General features: G+C 39.3%; 2 protein-coding genes across 2 annotated transcripts; one reads left to right on the top strand and one right to left on the bottom strand.

Annotated features, from left to right (window-relative positions):
- Positions 1-502: 502 nt before the first annotated feature.
- On the top strand, positions 503-10,734 carry psme1 (proteasome activator subunit 1). Its single transcript, XM_084398849.1, has 11 exons — positions 503-839; positions 1,015-1,047; positions 2,215-2,277; positions 2,357-2,458; positions 2,885-2,939; positions 3,562-3,659; positions 3,898-3,966; positions 9,991-10,058; positions 10,170-10,224; positions 10,311-10,397; positions 10,491-10,734. The coding sequence occupies exons 1-11, from the start codon at positions 801-803 to the stop codon at positions 10,575-10,577; spliced, it is 756 nt and encodes a 251-aa protein (XP_084254975.1). The 5' UTR covers positions 503-800; the 3' UTR covers positions 10,578-10,734.
- Positions 10,735-11,895: 1,161 nt separating this feature from the next.
- On the bottom strand, positions 11,896-13,941 carry fitm1 (fat storage inducing transmembrane protein 1; the record flags this gene model as incomplete). Its single annotated transcript, XM_084398848.1, has 2 exons — positions 11,896-12,574; positions 13,676-13,941. The coding sequence occupies 2 exons, from the start codon at positions 13,939-13,941 to the stop codon at positions 11,914-11,916; spliced, it is 927 nt and encodes a 308-aa protein (XP_084254974.1). The 3' UTR covers positions 11,896-11,913.
- Between the last annotated feature and the right edge of the window lie 8,587 nt (positions 13,942-22,528).

Genomic DNA, 22,528 nt, shown 5'->3' with positions numbered 1-22,528 from the left:
TTTATTTTAAATATATTAGCAATATTTTGAATATTTTTTTCTATACTTTGAATACATAAAAAGGGTACACAATGTTTTTTTTAATATATATGTATATATTTTTATTTAAAAAAAATGTTTTTTAATATATCAGGATAAATAAATAACTGAAATAAATAAATTGAAATATAAGCCAAATAGATTTATCTTTGTCCTTTACAGTTATGTATGTATGTATGTATGTATTTACATATATTTCGTTTTTTCCTCATTTATTTTAAATATCGTATCGGTATTTTATTCTGGACGTTTTATATATTTTTTAAAATACATAATATATATGAAAAAATGGCATACATTCAGATGAAGGCATCGTAAAAATAAATATAATTCTCTTGCATTCCTCGTTGATCAGTCCAGTGTTTAAATAATATAATTATTATAATTATATATAATTTATTAAATATAAATATTATAAGTGACAGAACAAAAGCTGCAAGGGTACAAAACAACAGGACTTTTATTCTATTTGTCAAAGCAAAGCCTGTTTCCGTAACTCGCTGAAAGTTTTTTGGATTGTTGTTGCCCCCTTTCGGTGACATCAGGAATTATTCATTTAATGCTTAATTCACTTTCATTTTCATTCTTTGTGCTGACTAACTGCGACTTCTCGTCGTTTCGTCGAGAACAAGTGCATTTGATCTTCTCTTTTCAAACTAAACCCCACGTTACCCAGTGGGATAAGAAATTAAACGCGTTTGTGTGCAAACAGGTTCAATAAAGTTTTGCAATAGGACAAATCGGAACGATTATCTGCAATAATGACTTCCTTAGACATGAGCCCCGCATCTAAGAAACAGGTAAGCCGCCTATTATAGGCCCGAAACATAATTAAAAGTAATTTATGACTGTTTATTGAGCGAACAAATGAGGGAATTTGAGTTTAACCTGCATATAATCATCAGAATGTATTAATGAACGCGTGTTAAGTGTTGAAGTGGTAAGTTTGACAAACACTTCCTATCTACTTTGCAGGTGGATGGATTCTCCCAAAAAATCACCAAGGAGGTAATTATAAATACATTTAGTCAATTTCTTTCATCGAATTTACAGTTGTGACAGTTGTAACACTTTTTGCCATTTTTAGCTATACATCAAAAAACATACTGGAATAACCAATTTGTTAGCCTATATTATAAACTTCAATCTGTCAACTGCTGAAACAATGTATTTAAGTGGTTTTATGAAATATGTACAGGTTGCAAAATTGATTTGAATACTGTCTCCCAGTGTACAGGGACGGTTGTAACACATGTCAGGGACGGTTGTAACATGTCTAAAATATACATAATGAATCAATCATATACTCAAAATGGAAAATATTATTTATCAGTCATGTTATTGTGACTATTCATTTCATGTTTTTAAGTAATGATTACCTTTTTTTCATACTTAAAATGAATTATGAATATTTGTTTTATATAAAAAAAAGATAATTACCTTAAAATGTGATTTTTTGACATTTTACATTTAATTTGCAATGCACAGTGCACATTTTACTTTTAATTTGCACATTAAAGGGAAACTATGAAGTTTTTTTAGCTTGATTAGGCTAGTTTTTAAAATATAAATGACACTTGGTTGGTGATACTGGGACAGTTGTAACGGGGCGTTACAACCATCCCAGTATCACCAACCATGTTTTCATCTCATGTGAGCTAGCTTGACTGCTAGTTTGACACTTGTTAGCCATTTCTATTTTTAGCTTACAAAACAGTGATTCTACTAATACTTGTTTGAATTCATAGACATTTGATCTTATAACAGCATCCAAAAAAGTACATCAGAAAGAAAAGTAATTTTTTACCTCAAAAACAACCTTTTGTAGATAACTCCGTCAGGAAATTTCAAATGTGGTTCCCTTTTTGGCAAGAATGGAAGGAAACTAACTGAGCATGAGCACAGTGAGTGCACTCTAGGTTGTTTCTGATTGTAGGAATTCAAGGTGTTACGACCGTCCCCTGTTACAACTGTCCCTGGTCTCCCCTACCACAGTCATTTTAGTTTATGCTAAAATACCAGTTATTATAGAAAATTGTATTATGAAAAGAAATTAATCAACATGATAGAATGAATTCATGAAGCAGTTTGAAGGAGAGCCAATATTAATATATTATGATTTTACACTAGTAATATAGTGAAAGTTTGTTACATGTCAATGTTTCTTTTAAACAGGCTGAACAGTTGATCTCAAACGTCTTCCCTGAGAAAATTGCAGCGATGGATAACATATTACAGGTATGAGGTCATCCACCAGGTGCATCTTAAAAAATCAGACTCATTGAGTCATTGAGAATATTTCTTTTAATTTTTTTAGGGTTCCTGTAGTCTGAAGGATCTGTCTGTTGTGAGGGCTCCTCTGGACATCCCAATCCCAGACCCGGCTAAAGAGGAGCTTAAGAAGAAGAAGAAAGAGGAGGTCATTAAAACACATTATTTCTTATTAACAAGCCTAATTATTCACATTATTTCAATATGAAAAAAAATATATACCAGGACAAATAAATAACAAATGCATCCCAGATACATTTGATTTTTACATACATTTTTGCCTTATTCAAATATATATTAGGTAATATTTTAGACATTTTCTATATTTACAGACTGTACATAATATACATGAAAAATATCATACATTTAGATGAAGGCATCGTAAAAATGAATGACATTCACTTTCTATAATTCATCCAGTGACACTATTGTTCAGTTCAGTTGTTCAAAAATGACACTGATTATCCACATTAATGACTTTTTAAATCAATTTAATCACTGTATTAAATCACTTCAAGCTAATTTGTGGTTTAGTTTAAGTGACCTAGACTTTTATGACATTTTATTCACACAGAAAGAGGCCAAAGAGGGAAAGAAGAGTGGAGAGAAAGGAGAAGAAGAGGATGAAGGTAAATGTATTGATAGAATTTCGAAAACGAAACTGAAACTGTTAGTTGTTGGGTTCCATTTTCCCTGGATCTGAATTCCCCCAAATGCAAAATGACAATGTGTAATTCACAGCATGAACACAGACTGGCACTGTTGGACTGTTAATGTCATAGAAATTTTGCAGAACCTAAAGATTTTGAGATATGCACACTCTCTTGAGTAAATACATATTTTGAATAAGTAATTACTTCACAGCCGCTTATGAATATAATCCAGACGGTCTCCATTCGCCATGTTGTCATTATCATGTGACCTACAACGTCAGTTGCGTCGCTTCACCGCCATTCATAAATCCGCTCGTGTGGCCCTGTGGGATAGTGAGATGTCTATCGTATCGTATGCACACTTCAAAATCTTGTCAGAAGTAGTAGGTCATCCGGATACTTTTCGCCTTTGTTTTATGAGTACTGTGAATTTGGACATACTCCTTTTGTCACATACTGTTTTTTCGCCTGCTACATAGTAGGGAAGTGTGCGATTTCGGATGCAGCCAAAGTCTTCCATCCATCTCTATCCTTACAAACTGAAGTGGTGATTTGGAGAGCACAACTTTAACTAATGATATTATTTGTGAACTGAAAGGTCCTCCCTGTGGTCCCATCGCCTGCAATGAGACAGTAGAGAAACTCTTCAAGCTCATCAAGCCTGAGATTCAGATTCTAAAGGAGTGTCTTAACACGGTGAGGAAGTGATATCATGTGGTAGCTGTGCAGATCTGAACAGTTACATTTGTCAAAAAGTTAAACCCATCCAAAAAAAACAACTTTTTTGACGTATGTAATTGCTCAACTGGTTCTATAATACTTTAATTTATAGTTCATTTTATATTGCTAGTAGACTCTGCTGGCATCGAGACATTTAATAAAGCATTTTGGTAAATTTTTGTACATTTTGTAACATTGTGACACCTTTGTGCAGGTGTCAATGTGGATACAGCTACAGGTCCCCAGAATTGAAGATGGGAACAATTTTGGAGTTTCTGTACAGGTCAGTTAACCCTATATTGTGACAAAATAAAACAACATTTGTAAGTTTTGAATGTCTGCATATGTATAAGAGCTGTACAATATTGAAGAAAAATATGATAACTCGTTAAATAATGCTATGCGATATGATAATGCTTTAAGTGTGTAAAATCTATTTAAATTATATTTAAATAGGATTACAAACTTACAGCAATGTTTTACTGTAGCATTACATAAAAAGTCAGTGTCATTTTAACGTCAATGCAAACAAACAAACAAAAATACAATTCAAATACCACCATCTCTTTTATAATAGATAGTAATGGCAACCTGAAAACTTAACATCAAGAACATCCAGGTAAACACCTCGAACTAGGGTGGACAATTATTTTTCTTATTATACTTGGTTAAGAATAAGAACAAAGATGTAAATTACAAACAATAGGATTAACACAATAAAACAAAGATACAAATGACATAAACAGTGCTTTAAATTTTTTAAGGTCGGACTACGAGGTTTATTTAACATTAACATTCAAGTAAGAAATAAATTGAGAAATTGAATAAACAAATGCTGCATGAATTAAATACACACTGATTGTTGAGCAGTGAGTGATTTTCTCTTTGTCGTTTGTTGTTTGATTATCATTAATATTATCACAGACACTAGCAGGTTTATTATGCTGATGTCACTTTAAGAGCTGCACGGATCCAATATACAGTTAAACAATTTTTTTTCCCTCAACTGTTTACGTTCACTTAAGCCATAACCGATTGTGTTTATCTGAATGTTAGCCAAGACGGGCATTTAGACACAATTTTGTGTATATTTGGTCATATAAGCGAAGCAAAAGTGAACTGTATTCAGGATTGCGTGCTGTCAGAGAGCCGGCTTTCTGTGCACGCAAGTACAGCGTTGAGTTCTTTTCATTCAAGAAGAAGTGTTCAAGACCGTATTGCTCTTAATAACTTATTTTAAAGGGTTAGTTCATCCAAAAATGAAAATTTTGTCATTAATTCCTCACCCTCATGTCGTTCCAAACCTGTAAGATTTTCATTCATCTTCGGAACACAAATGAATATCTTTTTGATGAAATCTGAGAACTTTTTGTCCCTTCATTGACAGTCTATGCAACTGACACTTTGGCGCTTCAAAAAGTTCGTATGGCTGGATTTCCTGAAACCTTCTTAGCGCTACGTCGTTCTTAAGTTATACCTTAAGTTGTACCTTATCGTTAATACGTGTTTCTCGAAACGTTCTTATTTAAGTATACCTTCTGTAAGTCATACGTTCAGAAGGCTGGTCTAGACCAGTCTTAGCTTTACCTTACCTTGTGCAGTAAAGGCTTAGGAGTCTATTTAAAGGGAATGATTGTGGTGGGGAGTTTGGTAAAACTATGGCAGCGATACAGCAAATTTTTGTGCTATATCAAAGACGGCGCCATCCGCGGAGAGCTGTGAAAGCATACTGTCAGTTAAGCCCTATTCGGATGGTAATTGTTTCTCATGGGGTCGTAAGGTATTTTCAACATTGACAGGGGTTAGTCTGTGATTTTATTGCCGTCCAAATCCAGAATGTCAATGATTTCCTCCCACCACCTGCGTAAAAATCCCCGGCTGAATTACCTACTGTTGACAAACACCAAGGTCGTGTGGTGATTTAATTGCCATCCCGAATCCACATCTCTAAGTTTACAAGAAGAGATCACTTTAAAATTCACTGTTTAAATCCTATTTGATCACTGCCGAGCACCGTACGTACGATGTTCACTTTTATTACTGAAATGCTGGAAAGGATTTACAAGAACAATATTTCATCACAGCTCCACCTCAGCAAACTAGAAGGAGAAAGAGAAGAAAGCACATAAACAATTTTAAAATATGTAGGATAGGTTATTATAGGCAATTATAGTTTGGATTATTTTTTCATAATATCTCATGAGCCCTAATAAATACAATTTAAACTATTTCTGAAGTGCTTCTTTTATAAAGAACACCGCTTTCTCGCATAACGCAGTGAAGCAGCCCCTGCACGAGAGAATAATTGATTCTCGAGCCATCGATATCAACGGATTCAGCACCACTGCCACGGCAACACCTTGTAACATCGCATGCAAGAAGGTGTATCTTAAGCAACCTTCTAAGGTATAGTTTGGGGAACACACCTAGAAATGGTATACCTTTAGTTAAGTTATACCTTTAGAGTCTTCATAGCGCTTCATAGTCTTCATGCTATAAATTCATAGTGTGAATTTGAATTTGAAGAGACAACGTTATCGGGAAATCCAGCCCATAAAACTACTCCATATGAGTTGAGCGATTTAGTCAAAATTTTCGGAAGACACGATCGCTTTATATGATGACCAGTATTAATTCAGGCTTTTATTGACATATAAACATTGATCAGAGAACATAATCAGACGCTCAACCAAACCTTATTGACGCGTGAGAAAAAACCTCTTGTGGAAGCTCAAACGTGCTGCGTAACACGAGAATGAACCCCATTGGTTACTGTGGAAGCTCAAACGTGCTGCGTAACACGAGAATGAACCCCATTGGTTACTGTCGAAGCTCAAACGTGCTGCTTAACACGAGAATGAACCCCATTGGTTACTGTCGAAGCTCAAACGTGCTGCGTAACACGAGAATGAACCCCATTGGTTACTGTGGAAGCTCAAACGTGCTGCGTAACACGAGAATGAACCCCATTGGTTACTGTGGAAGCTCAAACGTGCTGCGTAACACGAGAATGAACCCCATTGGTTACTGTGGAAGCTCAAACGTGCTGCGTAACACGAGAATGAACCCCATTGGTTACTGTGGAAGCTCAAACGTGCTGCGTAACACGAGAATGAACCCCATTGGTTACTGTCGAAGCTCAAACGTGCTGCGTAACACGAGAATGAACCCCATTGGTTACTGTGGAAGCTCAAACGTGCCGCGTAACACGAGAATGAACCCCATTGGTTACTGTCGAAGCTCAAACGTGCTGCGTAACACGAGAATGAACCCCATTGGTTACTGTGGAAGCTCAAACGTGCTGCGTAACACGAGAATGAACCCCATTGGTTACTGTGGAAGCTCAAACGTGCTGCGCAACACGAGAATGAACCCCATTGGTTACTGTGGAAGCTCAAACGTGCTGCGTAACACGAGAATGAACCCCATTGGTTACTGTGGAAGCTCAAACGTGCTGCGTAACACGAGAATGAACCCCATTGGTTACTGTCGAAGCTCAAACGTGCTGCTTAACACGAGAATGAACCCCATTGGTTACTGTCGAAGCTCAAACGTGCTGCGTAACACGAGAATGAACCCCATTGGTTACTGTGGAAGCTCAAACGTGCTGCGTAACACGAGAATGAACCCCATTGGTTACTGTGGAAGCTCAAACGTGCCGCGTAACACGAGAATGAACCCCATTGGTTACTGTCGAAGCTCAAACGTGCTGCGTAACACGAGAATGAACCCCATTGGTTACTGTGGAAGCTCAAACGTGCTGCGTAACACGAGAATGAACCCCATTGGTTACTGTGGAAGCTCAAACGTGCTGCGCAACACGAGAATGAACCCCATTGGTTACTGTGGAAGCTCAAACGTGCTGCGTAACACGAGAATGAACCCCATTGGTTACTGTGGAAGCTCAAACGTGCTGCGTAACACGAGAATGAACCCCATTGGTTACTGTCGAAGCTCAAACGTGCTGCTTAACACGAGAATGAACCCCATTGGTTACTGTCGAAGCTCAAACGTGCTGCGTAACACGAGAATGAACCCCATTGGTTACTGTGGAAGCTCAAACGTGCTGCGTAACACGAGAATAAACCCCATTGGTTACTGTCGAAGCTCAAACGTGCTGCGTAACACGAGAATGAACCCCATTGGTTACTGTCGAAGCTCAAACGTGCTGCGTAACACGAGAATGAACCCCATTGGTTACTGTCGAAGCTCAAACGTGCTGCGTAACACGAGAATGAACCCCATTGGTTACTGTGGAAGCTCAAACGTGCCGCGTAACACGAGAATGAACCCCATTGGTTACTGTCGAAGCTCAAACGTGCTGCGTAACACGAGAATGAACCCCATTGGTTACTGTGGAAGCTCAAACGTGCCGCGTAACACGAGAATGAACCCCATTGGTTACTGTCGAAGCTCAAACGTGCTGCGTAACACGAGAATGAACCACATTGGTTACAGTGGAAGCTCAAATGTCATGCGTAACACGAGAATGAACCCCATTGGTTACTGTCGAAGCTCAAACGTGCTGCGCAACACGAGAATGAACCCCATTGGTTACTGTGGAAGCTCAAACGTGCTGCGTAACACGAGAATGAACCCCATTGGTTACTGTGGAAGCTCAAACGTGCTGCGTAACACGAGAATGAACCCCATTGGTTACTGCCGAAGCTCAAACGTGCTGCTTAACACGAGAATGAACCCCATTGGTTACTGTCGAAGCTCAAACGTGCTGCGTAACACGAGAATGAACCCCATTGGTTACTGTGGAAGCTCAAACGTGCTGCGTAACATGAGAATGAACCCCATTGGTTACTGTCGAAGCTCAAACGTGCTGCGTAACACGAGAATGAACCCCATTGGTTACTGTCGAAGCTCAAACGTGCTGCGTAACACGAGAATGAACCCCATTGGTTACTGTCGAAGCTCAAACGTGCTGCGTAACACGAGAATGAACCCCATTGGTTACTGTGGAAGCTCAAACGTGCCGCGTAACACGAGAATGAACCCCATTGGTTACTGTCGAAGCTCAAACGTGCTGCGTAACACGAGAATGAACCCCATTGGTTACTGTGGAAGCTCAAACGTGCTGCGTAACACGAGAATGAACCCCATTGGTTACTGTCGAAGCTCAAACGTGCTGCGTAACACGAGAATGAACCCCATTGGTTACTGTGGAAGCTCAAACGTGCTGCGTAACACGAGAATGAACCCCATTGGTTACTGTGGAAGCTCAAACGTGCTGCGTAACACGAGAATGAACCCCATTGGTTACTGTCGAAGCTCAAACGTGCTGCGTAACACGAGAATGAACCCCATTGGTTACTGTCGAAGCTCAAACGTGCTGCGTAACACGAGAATGAACCCCATTGGTTACTGTGGAAGCTCAAACGTGCTGCGTAACACGAGAATGAACCCCATTGGTTACTGTGGAAGCTCAAACGTGCTGCGTAACACGAGAATGAACCCCATTGGTTACTGTCGAAGCTCAAACGTGCTGCGTAACACGAGAATGAACCCCATTGGTTACTGTGGAAGCTCAAACGTGCTGCGTAACACGAGAATGAACCCCATTGGTTACTGTCGAAGCTCAAACGTGCTGCGTAACACGAGAATGAAGCCCATTGGTTACTGTGGAAGCTCAAACGTGCTGCGTAACACGAGAATGAACCCCATTGGTTACTGTGGAAGCTCAAACGTGCTGCGTAACACGAGAATGAACCCCATTGGTTACTGTCGAAGCTCAAACGTGCTGTGTAACACGAGAATGAACCCCATTGGTTACTGTGGAAGCTCAAACGTGCTGCGTAACACGAGAATGAACCCCATTGGTTACTGTCGAAGCTCAAACGTGCTGCGTAACACGAGAATGAACCCCATTGGTTACTGTGGAAGCTCAAACGTGCTGCGTAACACGAGAATGAACCCCATTGGTTACTGTCGAAGCTCAAACGTGCTGTGTAACACGAGAATGAACCCCATTGGTTACTGTGGAAGCTCAAACGTGCTGCGTAACACGAGAATGAACCCCATTGGTTACTGTGGAAGCTCAAACGTGCTGCGTAACACAAGAATGAACCTCATTGGTTCACATGTCAAGTGAAGTACACTACAAAAGTACATAAGAATCATGTGACACTGAAGACTGGAGTAATGATGCTGAAAATTCAGCTTTGCATCACAGGAACCTAAACATATTGTACTTGAACGGTGTTGATGAGGCGGTGGTACATAAGATAGAAAGGTTGTACTCATTTAATAATAGCATGTTGTGTGTGAAAAGTGAAAAAATGCAAAAATGTTCCGACAGGAAAAAGTTTTTGAACTGCTTACCAACACCCGCACCAAGATCGAGGGATTCCAGACACAGATTTCCAAGTAAGAGACCAGACAGCATCACAACCACAGTCAAACACTAACCTCATGATGTCTCTATTATAAATGCATTTTTAATGTGTCATATTTCTCACTGTGTTTGTGTTTACTCAGGTACTTCAGCGAGAGGGGAGACGCTGTAGCCAAGGCTTCCAAACAGCCACATGTGGTCAGTTTATTTTGTGTTAGATTTAGACATGTTTTCAAAAATCTTTGAGCTCCTGATAATTTGATTGTTTTGTTGCTTGGAAACAGGGAGATTTCAGGCAGCTTGTCCATGAACTGGATCAGCACCAGTACTGTGAGTTACGCATCGTAGCACTGGAGATTCGCAACACTTACGTAAGTTCAGTCTCAGCTTGCCCTGAACAAAACATCTCAGTTTTAGTGTAAGTTGGTGCTTTCGTGTGACTGATCCATTCTGTTCAAATCTAGGCCATGATGTATGATGTCATCGTCAAGAACTTTGACAAGATTAAGAAGCCCAGAGGAGACTTATCTTCAAAAGCGCTTATCTACTGAGAACTGCAGCCAACACACAAACACACACACATTTGCTGAAAAGTAAAACATGTAGTCTTGAGTTTCACATCCACAGTCACAGTACATTGGCTTGAGCTTCAATTACATCAACAGAATCAACTGTAGTAGTTTTGACTCAATAAAGAGTTCTGCTAAATGTGGCATCACTCATTTTTTCATTCATAATGTCAAATAAAACATTATTTAGATGTATTATCTTTACAGTTTGACAAAACAGGAAAATAACTATAAATAATTGTTTTATTTAAGTTAAAGAAATTCATATTTTTATTCAGCAAGGTTGCAGTAAATTAATCAAAATTTACAGCAATGACATTTATAAAGTTTTTAAAGATTTCAAATAAATGCTGTTCTTTTTAACTTTCTATTCATCAAAGATCCTGAAGTGTATCACGGTTTACACAAAAATATTAAAGAGAACACATTAATAATAATAAATGTTTTTGATTTCTGAAGGATCATGTGACTTTGAAGACTGGAGTAATAATGCTGAAAATTCAGCTTTGCATCACAGGAATAAAGTACATTTTAAAATATATTCAAATAGAAAGTTTTTTTTTTTTTTTTATAATATTTCACAGTATTACTCTTTTTACTGTATTTTTGATTAAACATAAAAACTTTTACATTAAAAACTTTGGTAACAATTTACAATAAGGTATTATTAATTAACATTAGTTAATGCAATAACCAACATTAACTAACAATGAGCAATACATTTGTTACAGTATTAGTCGGTTGACATTAGTTAATCAGAATACAACTGTTCATGTTTGCTGGACCACTAAATTAAATTAACAGATACAACTTTTGATTTAAAAATGTATTAGTTAATTTTGAAATTAACACACACACAAACACACAGTCAAACCAAAAATTATTCAGACACCAGAAATAATTTTTATAATTTTGTATTAGTGGGTGCAGGACACTATAGTTCATTTGTGTAAGTGAGGATAGCAAAATAAAGTAAACTATGACAGATTATATCCAAAAATTCTTCATAGTGGACTACCAGTAAAATACATAAAAATTTGGGACCAAAACATATTCAAACACTTTGACCTGACCATGTTTTGCTTAAGTGTTTTTTCTTTAATTTCTAATGCGACCTTTTTACACCACAGACTGAACAAAATTAAGCATTGCTTGGTAATCGGTCAACTGATTTGATAACTCTTGAGTTCTTGTCATTATTACCATTTTTTAAACTATAGTGAAGAAACTGTGATAATGTGAGAAATGTTGAAGGTGTCTGAATAAATATATATATATATATTATTTCTTATTTCCTTTACTTGCATTTACTGCAGTTTTACTCTTGATGTCCGAATGAATGCAAAGCTCTTGGTCTTCCAAGACAGCACCAGCCAGGCTTTAAAACATACCAGCCCTTATAAAGTCCCTTCCATCCCAGATACCCAAAAGCTCCCCCGACCAGCTGGGAAGGGAACTGTGGGAAGTGCGCTAGCAAGCAGAGAATCAGGAAGATCCAGAGACTCATCAACAACACACACAGCATGAAGAGAATCCTCAGTGGCGCTCCCGGAGGCTTTCCTAGAGCCATGCAGGGCCCAAAAACGGCTATTTCCTCAACAAGAATCAAACAACATAAACTTAGAATCAGGATTTCATCAGAAACCTCACATCCCTGCCACTGTAGCCCGGCCTTAAGGCAAGCTGCTTTACCCTTTTCCTCTCTCAGTAGTAATAAGGGGCCTGTATCAGAGCCCAGGAGCTCCCCGGGGTTCCTGCAAACTTCTGTGGTGCTTTGTAGTGGCTCAAAACAGGTTCCTGAGGCGTCCAGTAGGAAGGAGAGAAGACGACGGAACAGTGTCCACAGCGTCCCGGTCACAGCGAGCCGAGAGAGGTGACGGACTGAGTGAACGAGAGAGTTACTGATGCAGAATGACAGAAGAAAGACGAAAGAGCCACATAATATGCAGGTCCAGCCCCAGCATGAACGCAGGAATACCCTATGAGATCACAACAACCAGAATCAATGAGACATCTCAGAATACAAACATTACAAAGGAAATAAAAAATGGTTCATAAACTATAAAATATTAATTAATTAATTAACAAATAGTAAACTTGTAATAATAGTCAAATTTGCACTATAATAAAAGGGTATGGAATGAATGAAAAGAGACTGATGAAATCAGTAATCATCTTCCCAAATTTCCCCGAAAATAATTAGCTTAATTAAATATGTTATCAATAATTTGTGTGTGTGTGTGTGTTTATAAAATACTGTAAATTTAAAAGACCACTACAAAATTTGCAGTTTCTCTGTACTATTTTGAGTAAAATAAGCATTATAAACTATAAACTACTGACAACTTTTCTTCCAAATTTCAAATAAAAATATATAGTTGAACATTTCCAGAGCAGAAGGAAGCAGGTTTTCTTCCAAGATAAGCTTTGTACATAGCTTGAGCCATGCATCCTTCACAAAGACTCAAAGGATTGGATTTTCCTGCAGGACAATGATCCATGCAACACAACCTTGTTCTGTCACACATTTTCTTAAATAAATGATTCTTAAATAAATTTCACAAATGAAATTTGTGATTTACTGATTGTGAAAGTATTAAGAAAATAAACGTTTGCATTGCGGCTTTGATTTTTTATCATTTAATATAATTAATAGCTTCATAATATTAAATTTAATACACATTATTTAAATAAAAAAATATTAAAGCTTTTTAATTTCTACATATTCATTAATTTCAAGTTGTATAAGTGAATATTATGTGATGTATTATGAATAAACAATGAACAACATTTATAAAATTAACATTAACCAAAATGAATGCTAAAAAAGTGTTCTTTACTGATGATGCATAATTAATGTTAATAAACAAATAAATTCCAATAGGGTCCTCGCACAATCATAATCTAATCTTATTGTTAAGTGCTACTAATAATATTTACAACAAAAATATATATTTATTTTATTATAGAAGAACTAATGCATTTTTTATAAGATGAGCTGATGTAAATTAAAAGATAAATTTCACAATCTGCAATAAGGTCTCATAATTAAGGAATTTCTCAGTTAACTGAGATCTTGCCTGTACAGGTAGTGGTTCTTGTTGCCAAATATGCTGTACTTGGACACCCAGAGACTCAGAACAGGTCCAAACAGCACCAGCACAGAGAGGAGGCAGTGAAAATGCTGTCTGAATAACACATGACCAAGTATTCCAGCTGTGAGATCAGTGAACAGCACCAGAGCTGAGTGCAGAAGCTTGTTGGCAGAGTTATGGATCTTAGAAAGTATCTCCTTTAGTCCACAATGATCCATCTTGGTTTGCTCAGGGCAGTACTTCCAGTGCATGTCCAACAAATCCCATAACAGCACAAATTGAGAGAAAGACAGAAATGAGATTGTTCTACCATCTGTCAGCAGTGTTATTAGCTTCCCTTTTGTTTTCACAGCTGAGTTCAACCTGCTGGTTTTTGTCACACTTCTCATCATTTACCCCCACTCACTGAGTCCCTAACAACATCCCTAACAGCTCCTAACATTCCCATCTTATCAGCTTGTTGTACCCTTCACACGTGTGTGTGATATAAAGCAGTACAGCAGCATTCCCTTTGTGCTTTCAACTGTATTTAGCATCTGTAAGTGGGCTTTTTATTATGCATAATACAATTACGTGTCTGTGATTCAATAACAGGTTTTCTTTAAAAATGAAAACCTAATTTCTTTAATCTATAGTAATCCCACCGATCTGTCACCTCAGTTTCAGCCGTGGTCGGACCTTACTTTTCTACGGGCAGGTGTTCCCCTAGAACAAGTGTCCAGGCATGTTGTTGTCTCAACTCACGAGCTGGGGCGCTGCATGTGACGGATGTACAGCTGCGGGCTCCTGGACTGGACCTTGCTTGCATTGGCATATCAATTGCCTCGAGTTGCTAGCAGTACACCTGTACACCTGCTGCAGGGCAACATCATGTACTGGTCCGCACGGACAACACATTGCATGTCGCGTACATCAGCTGTCACGGTGATCTACACTCCTGTTGAATGTCGCAACTCACTCGCCATCTCCTCCTATTGAGTCAGAAGCAACTCAGGTTGCTTCATGCCATTCACATCTCTGGCAAGCTCAATCGTGTAGCCAATTTGCTTATGACAGCTCTTATCCCAGGGAGAGTGGACACTCCACCCCAAGGTGGTCCAGCTGATCTCAGAATGTTTCTTGGTTGCACAAGTGGACCTGTTTGCATCTCCAGAGACATACCACTGCCAGCTATTTTATTCCCGGACCCTCCCGGGGTCTACGCAAGTATGCACTTCCCCCAGTAAGCCTGCTCGCACAGACACTGTGCAAGGTCAGGGAAGACGAGGAGCAGGTCTTGATGGTTGCGCTTTACTGGCTCATCCGGACCTGGATTTCGGACCAGACGCTGGAGGATTACCCTGAGGTAGGACCTGCTTTCTCAGGGATGGGGCACCATATGGCACCTCCGTACAGACCTCTGGAACCTCCACGTGTGGTCTCTGGATGGGACGCGGAGCACTTAAGTGGCCTACCCCCAGCGGTAGTAGACACCATCACTTAAGTTAAGAGCCCCCTGTATGAGGCACGCTTACTCTTGAATTGGATTCTCTTTGTAGATTGGTGCTCTTCCCGCAGGGAAGACCCCCATAAATGCCAGATCAATATCGCGCTTTCCTTCCTACAAGATGGGTTGGAGCGAAGACTGTCTCCCTCCACCTTAAAAGTGTATGTTGTTTAATGTTCCCACCACTTCTTTCAGGGACCAGTAAGTGAACTTGCAAGCGCTGCCCCCGGAGGAGCCAGACCCTGGCCTTGCTCTGCTGTGTCCCGTTCGCGCTCTACATATACAGTATATGTGGACTGCACGCAGAACTAGGAGCTATGGAGGTCAGCAGAAGGGAAAGGCTGTCTCCAAACAGCGGTTGGCCCACTGGATAGTGGATACCATAGTCTTCTTGTGTAACACAGGTTAAATAAAGTTAATTATTTAATTTACACAATTTAGTTATATGATTTTCCCTTAATAAAAGTCGATAAGAGATTATTAAGATTAAGAATATTAAGAAAAATATGTGAATATATTCTAAAATAAATTCTCAGCGATCATCCAATGAGAGCTCTCTTGTCATTAACATCATGAGTGTCGACGAGCATGCGCGATGACACTGACAGAAGAGACGAGCTTGATTGAGAGGAGCAGACACAATCCAATCGTCGTGATCCATTTTATATATCTGAGGTTAAAATCTTTGAAAAAAGTATTGAGAAGTTGAGATATAGTTAATTTGATGCATTTTGACTGAATAGAGGAATAAATTATTATTGGTGGTGAGTCAGTATCACATAATTAATGATAATAAAAGACTAATACTTCATAATAGGATAGAATTACTGCTATTAAACATTAAATTAGTTGCTGTGGACTGATTATTTTCTTTAAAAATTGTATTTTGATCCGAGTGGTAATGTCTAAAGTGAACCGCATGGTCATTGTACATTGCAGTTCACTGACGCCATTTAACGATCACGCACGAGGTGCGCTGAGTGAGAGCGCATGGCCAATGCACATTGCAGTTCATCGACGCCATTTTACGATCACACGCGAGGTGCGCCTGAGTGAGAGCAAAAGAAAAAAATCGATCATAAAGGTAAATTAGTTAAGCAGTTCTGTGAAGAAAAAAGATATTTGTATGTACTAATATGTAATTACTTCAGTTTGAGTGGTCATAGTGAACCGCATGGTTATTATTTGTTCATTTCAGAGTTCAGCGTCACCATTGTTGGCTACGTGTCTGTATGAAAGAGAACTAGTGATTTAGAGGTAAACAAATGTTATTATATTAGTTCATGAAGAAATTGTAATTGTGTATTAGATGTTATTCTGGATCTTAGATGTGGAACTTATTTTGAAATGTACTTGATGAATGTTCTGGTCTGTGATCAGGCCAGGTTTTTTCTCTCCTTTGTTTTTTCTTTTTCTTTTCTTTTTCCTTCTTGATTCATGAAGATCTGCACGACCTCCTGTAAAATCCTGTAGACTGCGAGTTTGATGGCGAGCCAATCCAGTTTGTAGAAAAGAAGACATCGCGTGGTGGAGAGGAGGCTCGATATCCTTTCCTTGAGTTTCCACTGAAACTCATTGAAGCACGACAAATTCGACTTAAAGAACTGTTTCTTTTTCTTTTCTTCTTGAGGGTGTATGGTCAACTACCACCTAGAATTGAGAGACATTTAACTTTTCATGAGAGACACTTGAAATCCTTTTGAGAGAGAGATTATACTCTTGTGATATTTTGTCTATTTTATTTATTTTTCCTGAATGTTGAACTGACTATGTGGGTACATATTTGAAAACACCAATAAGAGTGCACTCGAGGTGGTAATTTGCACAGTCAGTTTTATTGTTTGTGTTTCTGTAATTTCTTTTCTTTTATTGACTTTCTACTTTTCTTCCAAATCAAATTGAATCAATTATATTTCTAAATTAATCTTGTGTCTGTCTGTTACTTCTTATGCTAACCCGCCGTCTCCATAGCGATCCCTAGTTCTTCTGACAGAATTCAAATATTATTCGTATTATAATAATAAAGTAAAAAGCTACTTTATTACTGCTGATAATCCAAACGAGTGCTACACTTGGCTATGGTATAGTCATTCCCAAGGAAAGCTGTGCTCGCTTAGACTGAGAGCTCATTTGGAGCATTTCTTCCTCCTGTGCTTTGGCTCACTGGTGCCTCTCTAGCAGACATATGTAGAGCTGCAGGCTGGGCAACACCTAACACATTCACAAGATTCTACAATCTCTGAGTTGAGCCGATTTCTTCCCGTGTGTTGGGTACAAGCAGGTAATAGGTGGTAAGATGGGTTGGGGTCTCGCTTGCAGCGCCCTTCCCCTCTAAGAATGGTTTACGAGCGCCTATTCTGCTCCTCAGGTGAGTTCCCCATCTGGTGAACCCTGGTGGAGTTCCTCTGGCATCCTCGGCAGATGTGGCGGAGGCATCCCAGGTCTAGTATTTGTGTATATGCCTGGCTGGTCAGCCCCTATATTAGACTAGATGCCCATTTGTTGCGATTCCCCTCTGGTGATCCCATATGTGTATTCTTCCACAGTACGGTTTCCCTATCTGCACATGTCTTTCCCTCAGCAGAGCCCACTCTGCTATCTCTGTAAAACGGTATTGACTCCCCCATAATATATGGGATCTACCACAGAGAACGTAGTATTGTCCTGAAGCTCAGTCCATATGTGTAACTCCACAAAGCTCGTACAAATTACCAATTCATCACCTAACGTAATGTCTTCCATTAAAAGGTAAAAACAAAGATAAAAATAATTGTTATATTGTTGACCTAACAGTTAAATAAGCTATAAGCCTATATAAAGGCACCACCAGAATCCTTCCACCCAGCACTACTCCAGTAAAATGTTTTCTTACCAGTAATTTGGTCAGGACACTCTTGTTCACTTCAACCTGGAGGAAAGAGCTGATTCCATTAGAGCTGATTCCATTAAATCTGATTGCCATTCCTTTGCTCACATTGATGCATTCTGAGCGCAAGTACACAGTGTTCTCTGCCTCTATGACAAGATGATGAATTGCACTGTTAAAGGGATTTGGTATGTAGGATTATTCAAAGGTTCAAAACCTGTTTGCATACAGCGCAAGAAATTTTCAGATAACAGTGATAATAACCTATAATAACCTTTAAAAACACGAATAACAAACGTCATAATAATATGGCATACCTTATAGAAATAAATATTTATGAATAGATATTTAGAGATTAACAGTTTTTCTGTACATTGTACACATTTTGTACAAATCCAGTGAAACGCACTAAATAAATGCACCAAAGAAGCTGCCAAGTATAGGTGTTTTTGTTTTTTTGTTTGTATACATAAGGTCCACTGATAAAAGTAAAGTATAAAAAAAGTCTTTGGACTTAAATCTGTCATTAAAAAAATTCTTTATCTGATGAAATTTTGGATGCAGAGTATTGTTGCAAGAAAATGTATACTGAAATAGTGAATCAGTTGTATTATATACCCATATATTGTGGAAAATAGGAATTACATATGTTGTTATATTGCTTTCCTTTGGCTTAGTGCGTGAATTTAATCAGTCTAGTGACAACAGATGAAAATTATCTGTTTATATAACACCAGTGCTAATTAATGTGTTTTGTCATTGACAAATAAATAAATACAGTTTTTATATATATACAGTGGGTACGGAAAATATTCAGACCCCCTTCAATTTTTCACTCTTTGTTATATTGCAGCCATTTGCTAAAATCATTTAAGTTCATTTTTTTTCTCATTATTGCACACACAGCACCCCACATTGACAGAAAAACACATAATTGTTGACATTTTTGCACATTAATTAAAAAAGAAAAACTGAAATATCACATAGTCCTAAGTATTCAGACCCTTTGCTGTGACACTCATATATTTAACTCAGGTGCTGTCCATTTCTTCTGATCATCCTTGAGATGGTTCTACACCTTCATTTGAGTCCAGATGTGTTTGATTATACTGATTGGACTTGATTAGGAAAGCCACACACCTGTCTATATAATACCTTACAGCTCACAGTGCATGTCAGAGCAAATGAGAATCATGAGGTCAAAGGAACTGCCTGAAGAGCTCAGAGACAGGATTGTGGCAAGGCACAGATTTGGCCAAGGTTACAAAAAAAAAATCTGCACTTAAGGTTCCTAAGAGCACAGTGGCCTCCATAATCCTTAAATAGAAGACGTTTGGGACGACCAGAACCCTTCCTAGAGCCAGCTGTTCGGCCAAACTGAGCTATCGGGAGAGAAGAGCCTTGGTGAGAGAGGTAAAGAAGAACCCAAAGATCACTGGCTGAGCTCCAGAGATGCAGTGGGGAGATGGGAGAAAGTTGTAGTAAGTCAACCATCACTGCAGCCATCCACCAGTCGGGGCTTTATGGCAGAGTGGCCCGACGGAAACCTCTCCTCAGTGCAAGACACATGAAAGCACACCTGAAGGACTCCAATATGGTGATAAATAAGATTCTCTGGTCTGATGAGACCAAGATAGAACATTTTGGCCTTAATTCTAAGCGGTATGTGTGGAGAAAACCAGGCACTGCTCATCACCTGTCCAATACAGTCTCAACAGTGAAGCATGGTGGTGGCAGCATCATGCTGTGGGGGTGTTTTTCAGCTGCAGGGACAGGACGACTGGTTGCAATCGAGGGAAAGATGAATGCGGCCAAGTATAAGGATATCCTGGACGAAAACCTTCTCCAGAGTGCTCTGGACCTCAGACTGGGCCGAAGGTTCACCTTCCAACAAGACAATGACCCTAAGCACACAGCTAAAATAACTAACGAAGGAGTGGCTTCACAACAACTCCGTGACTGTTCTTGAATGGCCCAGACAGAGTCCTGACTTAAACCCAATTGAGCATCTCTGGAGAGACCTGAAAATGGCCGTCCACCAACGTTTACCATCCAACCTGACAGAACTGGAGAGGATCTGCAAGGAGGAATGGCAGAGGATACCCAAATCCAGGTGTGAAAAACTTGTTGCATCTTTCCCAAAAAGACTCATGGCTATATTAGATCAAAAGGGTGCTTATACTAAATACTGAGCAAAGGGTCTGAATACTTAGGACCATGTGATATTTCAGTTTTTCTTTTTTAATAAATGTGCAAAAATGTCAACAATTCTGTGTTTTTCTGGCAATATGGGGTGCTGTGTGTACAATAATGAGGAAAAAAATTAACTTAAATGATTTTAGCAAATGGCTGCAATATAACAGAGTGAAAAATTTAAGGGGGTCTGAATACTTTCCGTACCCACTGTATGTGTGTGTATGTGTATATATATATATATATATATATATATATATATATATATATATATAATTTTTTTTCTTTTTTTCTTTCTTTTTTTATACATGCATTCATAACACGTACAAACACAATATAAATATAAAATATTTGAAATTACACAAAATTTAGCGAATATGCTGCATAAATAGTCAATTTGCTTTAAGCTGCGTGGATCCGACTGTTGGTCTTTGACTTTGATTGACATACGCTGCTTATTTTGTGGAGGTGACTGGTCCACACCTGCATTGTCCTGTTGAAGAAACAGACATAATTATGTAATGCTAACCAGATTTAATAAGTGATTCTTAAAGAAAATCTAAAGCCAAACTGCTTCTACAATTTCAGACTCTCTTACTCCAACAGGGCATGGGTGCTCCCTGGGGAAACCCAGGAGGTTGCTGTGGGGAACACGGTGGAACAAGTGTTCTCTGTGGGGTATTGGCAGGCACAGACACTCCCTTTGGAATTTTCTTCTGCTGCTCCCACTTTTCCCTCTGATGCCTAGGAATCCTGAGGCTTGCAGGTGACACAAACACTGGTGCATTTTGCAAATACTGCCTCAGCAGCTCCTTTCTCAGCAGCTCAGGGTTTTTAAGATTTCTGCAGTCGGAGATCTTGTCAATAATAGGTGCTCCCTGTGTGGAACAGACAGGCACTATCTTCAGAGAAGGGGCTAGAGGCTTCTGCTGCAGTTGCTCCCGTCTCAACAGCAGAGATGTTTAGTTTTTGCCTCTGTGAGATCTTGTCAGGCATGCGTGTTCCCTGCAGAAAAGCTTGAGGCTTCTGTTGCAGCAGCTCCTGCCTCAGTGGCTCAGGGATCTTTAGTTTTCGCCTATCTGCGATCTTGTCTGGAATGGGTGCTCCATGTGGGGAGCATGCGAGCACCTTTGAGGCAGCCCTAGGTGTCCTCTGTAGAGACTTGACAAGCTTGGACATTTCAAAAAAGGCTTTTTGCAAATGTTTTGTCAGATACTCAGGGATCTTGAGTTTTCCTCTTTGTTTGGACCCGATGTGCACAGGTGGTTCCTGGGGGGACTCAGCAGGCACAGGTGATATCTGTGGCTTTTTCTGCCTCCACTTTCTCCTCTGGTCCGAGTACTTTAGTGTTGCATCTGAGAAACCTGAGAGCTGGGCTTTCTCAGATGCATCACTGTAGACCAGGGATGAGGGGTGGTCCCCTTTTTTAGAACTGGCAGAGTTCTGCTGGGACCTGATGAGCAAACATTCTCACTGTGTGGATCTGGAGGGCACAGGTGCACCCTGTTTGGACCTGGCTGGCACAGGTGCTCCCTGTGTGGATCTGGCAGAAAAAGATGCTCCCTGCGTCGTCTTCTGCCTCCACTGCTTTGTGGTCTTCAGTGTAACATCTGAGAAGCCTGATTGCTGGGACTGAGCCTTCTCAGATGAAGACCAGGGATGTGGGGCATGAAGTATATACTGCCTCCACTGTTCCCCAACACTGGCCTGAGATGAGGTCCCCATACCCAGGCTCCTCAAATATCGGGCCTAAACTTCCATGATTGCCCACCACCGCCCCGCAGCAAGAGCCGTACTGAGCTAATCTGAGTGTTCAGCAGATGAGGACTGCTCTGCACTCTCAAAAATGGTGGGCATGGTTCACATACTGATATTGATGTTAAATTTGATGATGAAAGATGATCTAGAAGTGAACAATACTTTTTGCAATCTATATCTGTTAAATAACTATGAAAAAAAGAGAAAAGGAAGAGATGAGTAAACATACAGTATAAGAACCTGAAAGCTAAACTTCCATGATTGCCCACCACCGCCCCGCAGCAAGAGCCGTACTGAACTAATCTGAGAGTTCAGCAGATGAGGACTGCTCTGCACTCTCAAAAATGGTGGGCATGGTTCACATACTGATATTGATGTTAAATTTGATGATGAAAGATGATCTAGAAGTGAACAATACTTTTTGCAATCTATATCTGTTAAATAACTATGAAAAAAAGAGAAAAGGAAGAGATGAGTAAACATACAGTATAAGAACCTGAAAGCTAAACTTCCATGATTGCCCACCACCGCCCCG

Source organism: Rutilus rutilus (genome assembly GCF_951802725.1).
Source record: "Rutilus rutilus genome assembly, chromosome: 24".
Classification (NCBI taxonomy): Eukaryota; Metazoa; Chordata; class Actinopteri; order Cypriniformes; family Leuciscidae; genus Rutilus; species Rutilus rutilus.
Note: the sequence above shows the minus strand (reverse complement) of the source record. Positions and strands in the feature narration are given on the sequence as shown.